At 36.9% G+C, this 7,297-nt stretch overlaps 1 protein-coding gene across 1 annotated transcript; it reads right to left on the reverse strand.

The window, feature by feature from the left end:
* Positions 1–3,378: 3,378 nt before the first annotated feature.
* LOC149022039 (polygalacturonase-like) lies at positions 3,379–5,248 on the reverse strand. The gene is made up of 4 exons (XM_089147231.1): positions 4,729–5,248; positions 4,333–4,622; positions 3,998–4,223; positions 3,379–3,817 (listed from the first exon to the last, which is right to left on the reverse strand). Exons 1-4 carry the CDS (start codon positions 5,176–5,178, stop codon positions 3,599–3,601), a joined length of 1,185 nt encoding a protein of 394 aa, XP_089003357.1. The 5' UTR covers positions 5,179–5,248; the 3' UTR covers positions 3,379–3,598.
* Positions 5,249–7,297: the final 2,049 nt, after the last annotated feature.

The raw sequence follows: 7,297 nt of genomic DNA on the forward strand, positions 1-7,297 counted from the left end.
ATTAGGTAAGACCCTTTCTTAAGTTAGAAGAGGACCCAACTGGTGGATTTGGCTTCCAAGAACCAAAATTCAGTAATTTTACCTGAGGCACTGCCTTGGTCGATTGCTTTGGTTGCCCCAGGCGACCAAGACAAGCCACCAAATCTGGCTAGGGACATAGTTGTCTATTTTGGGAAAAATTAGGTTTTTGGAGCCCTATATATATATATATTCAAACTTCGATCTAATTCATACCACTTTGCCTCTTAGCTATTGGAGAACATGAGAAGAACCCTAGAGCTTCCTTCTCAAGCCCAAGGTTGATCCCAAGCATTCATGAGAGATTCTTCCATTGAATCTTCTTCTACAAGGTTAGTATTCGTATCTATACTCTATTGATCTACTATCTTTACTATTTTTACTCTTTGTTTTGATTGTGAGGAAGGTCTTATGCTACTGTAATGACCTAATATCTAATCCTCATAATCTTAGAGAATTCCCATTCACTCTATTCTTTCTGTGGAAAGTCGGTGTGAATTTGCTGTTTAACCTAGCATAATGACCATTATCTATTCTTACTTGAGTTTTTTTATTCTAATCTATGCTAGATCTATTCCTAGGTTGTTTTCTAAGCATGATCTACGGATTTCTTATCTCTTGAATAAATCCCCATTCATTCTGGTCTTTTTGTGAGAATTCGCAGATCAAGCCTATTATGTGATTTATTAGATTTCTATTCCAATGACCTTGATTGATATTTAGATCTTCATAGATAGTCTTAGTATGTTCTTTTAGAATTTTCCTATTAATTTATGAGTGTTCCGATGTCGAACGATGAGTTTTCGATCAATTTTGAAAGTTACTATCTGTACACAGTAGCTTTGGTCACCCCAAGCGACCAAAGGAGTGCCTGACAAAAACTTTTCCATGTTTTAACTCCATTTCATCTCCGATCATTAGGATTTGTTCCTTATGTACTATGCATGTTTGTTTATGGTTGTTTTGGTGATTTTGGATTTGCCCTTTGATCTCTTTCTCGAAGATTACGAATCAAATATAAGGTGAGTACGTTCACTCACCATTGACATTATTACATTCTTTATATTGTAGAACTTGTATGCATGTGTTAGCTACTATTTTAGAACCTTTTCTATATTGTTATACTTCTATAATTATAGTAAACTATTCATGATATAATTTACATACTTGTATTGAATGTGAATGATGGGATTGTGAGTTGGACTCTATTGTGATATTTATAGAATCATGATGTGATGTGATTGCCTAAGCGTCGTTGTGGATTGGGGAATGCCCTTTTGGTGTTTCTGTCATTGGACACCAGTGGAGGTGATATGGGATGCTTTCCTATGGTGCCATTTGGCTTTTATCCACGTTATTCTAATGACCATTAGATTGTATCATTCAATCTTTCAAAATTACACTTTCCTCCTTGGGATGTAAAAATTATTTCACAAAGACCCCCAAACTCTTAAAAATTATTTTCGAACCCCTGAAAGTAGATTACATCACAATAGCCAACTTTCATATTATTTCAACAATGCCCAGATTTGCTTCCATATCACACACTCTCATGAGAAACCTCATAACTTCCTTGTTTGATATCAGAATCACAATCTGAAAAGTGCATTGGAAAGAAAACTTCGTGAACTACATTTTTTCAGTTAAAGTCAAACCCAGAAAAAAAAAACTGGATGACTACTTAAAAATTCATCCAACATGACCCCTGTGAAATCCACCATTCTAAAGAATCTTTGCTTCACCCAAAACACTTAAATCTTCTAAAAAACACTCAAAACTATTGTAATAGTGTTAATGACCCTCTAAAAAATGTAATAAATGCCCAAAGCCTTCTATGAGACCTTCACTTAGTACAAGTCATGTACTCTTAGAACACACTATATTTTAGTTGCCAGTAATGGCAACATATGCAATCTCAGATAATGGAACAACAGTATCATGATACGAAGACTTTGGAGATAAAAAGGATGAAATAGGGTTAAAAAAGATGAGAGAAGTGTAACTGAGGAAGATAATTAATAAACAAAGAAAGTGACACGACGTGATTGGAAGTTTTGTTTTGTTTTGTTTTTTTTTTTTTTTTGAATCTGAAGAGTTTATATATAGGATGAGGGGATATTACTAATATAGGTGCCGCCGGATGGGTGCGAACCCAGTCCTCCCCGTGGGAAGTTGGGCTTTTAACCGCTCTACTAATCCACCATTGGCACGACGTGATTGGAAGTTTTCTCAATACTTAGAGGGAAAGAACACCATGTTTTGAATCAATGGTTTCAATTCAATCGAACCAACAGTTGGGGAACATAGATGATTCATTTTTCAATCTAGAAGGAGACGTCTTCCATGTGGAACTAGCAGGTTGGCTAAGAGAATAAGTGTAGAGTCTTGCTTCGAAGGACTTGGCATATTGGATGATCAGAACCATACATTTATTAGAAGCATATAAAAATTGACAAAGATAAAATTTGCTAGACAACTGAAAATGATTAAGGGGCTAAGCATGTTCCCAATGCAAGGAAAGATTAGTATATTGATGATCTGGAGCAAGATAAAAATGAAATTAATGATTGGTTCCCAAGGAATATTAAGGCATTAAAGGGTTAAAAATCAGCCATGTATCCACAGAAGTTCAAAAGTGAGACTTGATTGAATAAATTACCTCAAAACGGAAATGGATAATTTTGATGAACTCTCTCGACTAGAAATGAACTCAGAAGAAATTTAACAAGAAGATTTGTTGAGGATTCGTCACACTGAATCAAGAATCTACTCTAAGCCTCCTAACCAGAGTCTAAGGAAAGGTTAACTTGGTTAACAGGCTTGGGGGCTCATGTTATGGGTAAACCACCCATCTACCGGTTCATACCTGGTCAGCCAGCCGTCTAAGTACAAATAATGTTGGGCCACATGTTATACTCAGATCAAATCGCAACCATCGATTGAGAGTTTAAGCATTCAACGGATTAGGTGAAATCAAGTCAGAGGTTGAGACCTACAAATACTTGTAAGATAAATGCAGAGGTATGACACTTGCCTTTTAGCTTTTTCAACCTAGGGTTCCTTGGAGCTCTAGATTTCCCTCAACTCAACCTTTATTGAGTTGATCATTGGAGATGGATTGTTGATCAAGCTGATCGGTTCCATTTCTAACGTTGCTCTTCAGATCAATTGGGAGCTAGCAAAAGCTTAATCAGTTCAAACTAGAGTAATCTAGGTTGCTTAATTTTTACCACCTTGGAAGATTTGACACCAACGATGCATGTGATATCTATTGATGAGGTGGTCCATGACATATACTATCAGATCTCCTTTTATAGTCATCAATCTTTGATGCTCAATAATTGATTTGATTTGCTTTTATAGAGAGAGATTTACTTTTAGGGTGGCTCATGGCCTACCACATTAAGAGGATAAATTTGCATTAAGTAGTCATTCCCTAATACAAACATGAATTAGCCCTAAGGGAGAAGAAGCATTTGCGCCTAGATCTATATATACATACAATGCCCAAATAGGGAAAGGGGGAGAATATTCCTTGCACACTATGCTTTCTTTAGTGATTCTTTTCCTCGTCCTAATACTACAAACAGCTCGAGGGATTTACTACGCCATAAGATTTTCCACCAGCATTTGAACAAGATGATTGAGCTGTTTCACTACCGTAAGTGAGCTCGACATCTTCCATACTTATGTTACTACATGGGTATTCCGAGCTGCAATCGAACTTCACTGCTACTTCGGTTGCCGATGTTCCATTGATGTTCTTGTATGTCACGTTACTAATTTTAACGCCTGAAACCTATTCGAAAAATCACAACATTTGAATCATCATCATCAAAAAAAAAAAATTAAAAATAAAATAAAATAAAATTTGTATAGGCCCAGTTTCGTAATGGTCTTAAATGGGCCGTGAGCCAGCTTAATTGAGAAACATTAAGGAAGATATTAATAATATGAATTTCCAAAAATGCCCACATACCTTTCCACAGTTTTGCTTGCTTGGGCAGTAATTTTGGTCAATAACGATGGGATTGTTGGTATTCTTCATGATGGCGTCTTCGAAGAGGACTCCCTTGACAAAACCGTTACTCTGTTTCGCCCACGTTTTGATTCTGAAACCGTTCTCGGTCCCACTGAAAGTAACGGTCTTAACGGTAACGTTTTGCACTCCTTGCTCATCAGTATCTTTACCTAGACTTCCAATGCTGCATTAGTTAACGCCAGGTGCACATTAGCCTCATGTCAACACAATTACTATATAAGTTCGTTCCATTAAAGCTATGTTTGGATGCCAAGAAGAGAAAAGAAACAAACCTGATGCCATGTCCCGGTCCACAGGAAATATTTTCCATCCACAAGTTTGATGTGCCGGGGCCGATAGAGATGCAATCATCGCCGGTCTTGATGCTAGCTCCCATGATTGTCACATTACTCGATAATTGTACGTGAATCCCATCTGTGTTTGGGCTGTTGCTATCTGCCAACACGGTCACTGCTCGGACGTTCACATTCCGGCAGCGGTTGATAAAAATGTGAAACATTTGGCTGTTTAATGACTTCAATCCACTAATTACAACATTCTGGGAGTTGGAAATGCCTAAACTCTGCACAAGAAAAAAACTGTATAAGGCTCATTTCATATATAATAATAATGGGCTTTAATGGGCCTGGGCCTGAGTAAAAGAAGGTCCATTGAGAATTTGAACATACCGAAGCACCTGAAGGGCAACTACTCTTGCCGGCATTCTTGCAGGACCAGAGAGAAGATCCTTGGCCGTCAAGGATGCCACCGTGAATGGTAACTCCAGTGACGGAGTTAAACATGATCCAAGTTCCAGTGTTTCCGATCACATTGTAATTTGACGGAGCAACGAGGGTTCCGTCAATGCGAATGGTGATGTGGGTGTTGTTGCAAGGACCAGCAAATTTGAGATTTTTAAGGAAAAACTTTCCTTGGGGAACGTAGATAATGGCAGATCTGTGAGAACTGCAAGCACTGGACCAGGCCGTAGTGAAAGCTTTTGTCGAGTCAGTTTTGCCGTCGTTCTTTGCACCTAACTGAACAACATTGTATGTTGGAGTTGCTGCATTTGCAGTGGAGAAGCAGAAGCAGAAGAATATGAAGATGAAGAGAAGGTTCATTGCAACTGGGTTCACCATTTTGAAGGGAAATTGAAGAGAACAAGAAGTAGAAGAAGAAGAAGAAGAAGAAGAAGAAGAGAGAGGAGTTTTTTTTTGGTAAACGAAGAGAGAGGGAGTTGATGGAAGAAGTTAGAGCGGTTAAAGGGTATTTATAAAGGATTGAAATCTTGAATTCGGATCATCTGATTGGGTACATCAGACTCCTATTATTATTATTATTATTAATTCTTTCTGTAATGGAGTCACATGGCATTAATGTCAAGGGCCTCAAATCCAGGGTTGTGTGGAAAAAAATGTCAATTATTTTAAAATTCAATAGATTATATTCATTATGTCTTCAAATTTACTTTTATTTACTTATGTGATTATATTACTCATTTCAAATTATCTTTTAGCTTTGTAACAAAAAAATAATTTTTTATTTTATCTGTAAAATTTTAGGGGAAGTAAGGGGTTTTTTGTTATTTTAAATGAATATTTATGCATGTCCAATTGCACTCAACACTTCGGGTATTTTTCTTTTTATCCCCTTGATCACTCTCAAGTCTCAACCATGTTATTTGAGTTGTTGTGAATAACCCTCCTTCATTCTTTAACTGTATTCTCTTTGTACAACGGTATAATCATTTTTTTTTCAGTAGTTGTTGCCTGCTTGTTTTTTGTTTTTTCTTCCTTGTTTCCATTTTTTCTACACTAGGTAAAATACAAATAAGGTTGTTCATTTCATCTTTTTGTAGATATTTGAATTTTTTTCCCATAATTTAGTTCACATGAGCTTTCTTTTATTTTAATTTGCAATTCAACATTGTGTTTTCATATTCTTATTCTGTTGTCTTTTGTTTATTGCATCAGGTGGAGCACATCCTCGATAGGATTCAAGAAACCCCAAATGACTACATTAAAGCTAGAAGAAGCAATGGGGAGATTGGCAGGTAGATTTTGATCGATTATGAGATATTGAGTTATGCCACTATTTTCTTCTGAAAGGATGACGCAGGCTGCCCTTAATTAGCCCCAAGTTCTTCATTAAGTTACTTGTTTGGAATTATTAGGGGATTGGCCCACCCCGACACAACAATACCTACACAAGATTTGTAAAAATAGTGGGCCAAGTTAGTAATGTTACTTCAAACAAAACATGCAGAACCTGAAAAACAAAGAGTCTCAAGGAAGTTGAGGTTTCACAATCACTTTAGGGTGGATGCTAATGGCAATTCTAGTGGAACTGGTTTAATGTGGAATGATACCATTTCTATTACTTTTCTTTCATTATCTACCAATATTGTTGATTTACTAATTATGGTGACTTCTTCAGGTACAAAATTTAGACTAATATTGGTGTATGGTCATCCCCAAGTGGAGCAGCAAGACAAGATCTAGAAAGAGCTTTCCCATTTGGGTACGTCTGTAAGTTCCCCTTGACTAGTTCTTGGTGACTTCAATGAAATATTAAGCAATGATGAGAAACTAGGAAGAGACCAAAATCTTAGGCCCAAATAAACAAATTTCAGGCTCTCATTCACAATTGTAAAAGACAAGGGACAAGGTTACTTAAAGAGTGCCTAGATAGAGCCTTTATCAATGTGGATTTTCTAGACTTATTTGAGAGTGTCTAGGAGCATAGATATGCTCTGGTGGATTATGACCATACCCTTCTTGAGATTTCCTTATACCAAGCCAAGCATATACCTATGAGGTTTCATTATGAAACTAAATGGGAAGGCCACCAAGACCTATCTCATCAAGTATCCCTTTGATGGACTCCTTCGAGACTTGAATCCCCATCCTATCAGCTTCACTAAAAAATCAAGAATTGCACAAGATCCCTTAGGCTTTGGAGTAAAGCTACCTTTAAGGATGCTTCAAAAGAAATTACCAAAATATCCTAGTTGCTTGAGGTATGTCAAAAAAACTGTCTTTTGACCATTCTGCCCAGAAGGAGGAAAGTGAACTAAAAAAGTAATTAGAACAACAATCCCTAGCAGAAGAAAATTTTTCGTCCCAAAGATCTAGGGTTCTATGGTTAATTGAAGGGTATAGAAATAGCCAATTCTTTCATGGCTCTATTTCCCAAAGGAGACACACACACGCACTCACAAAATCCACATATTGAAGGATAGCTTAGGGCAATGGATGA

Source organism: Hakea prostrata, chromosome 3 (assembly GCF_041222555.1).
Source record: "Hakea prostrata isolate BN-2017 chromosome 3, UWA_Hpros_2, whole genome shotgun sequence".
NCBI classification, from domain to species: domain Eukaryota; kingdom Viridiplantae; phylum Streptophyta; class Magnoliopsida; order Proteales; family Proteaceae; genus Hakea; species Hakea prostrata.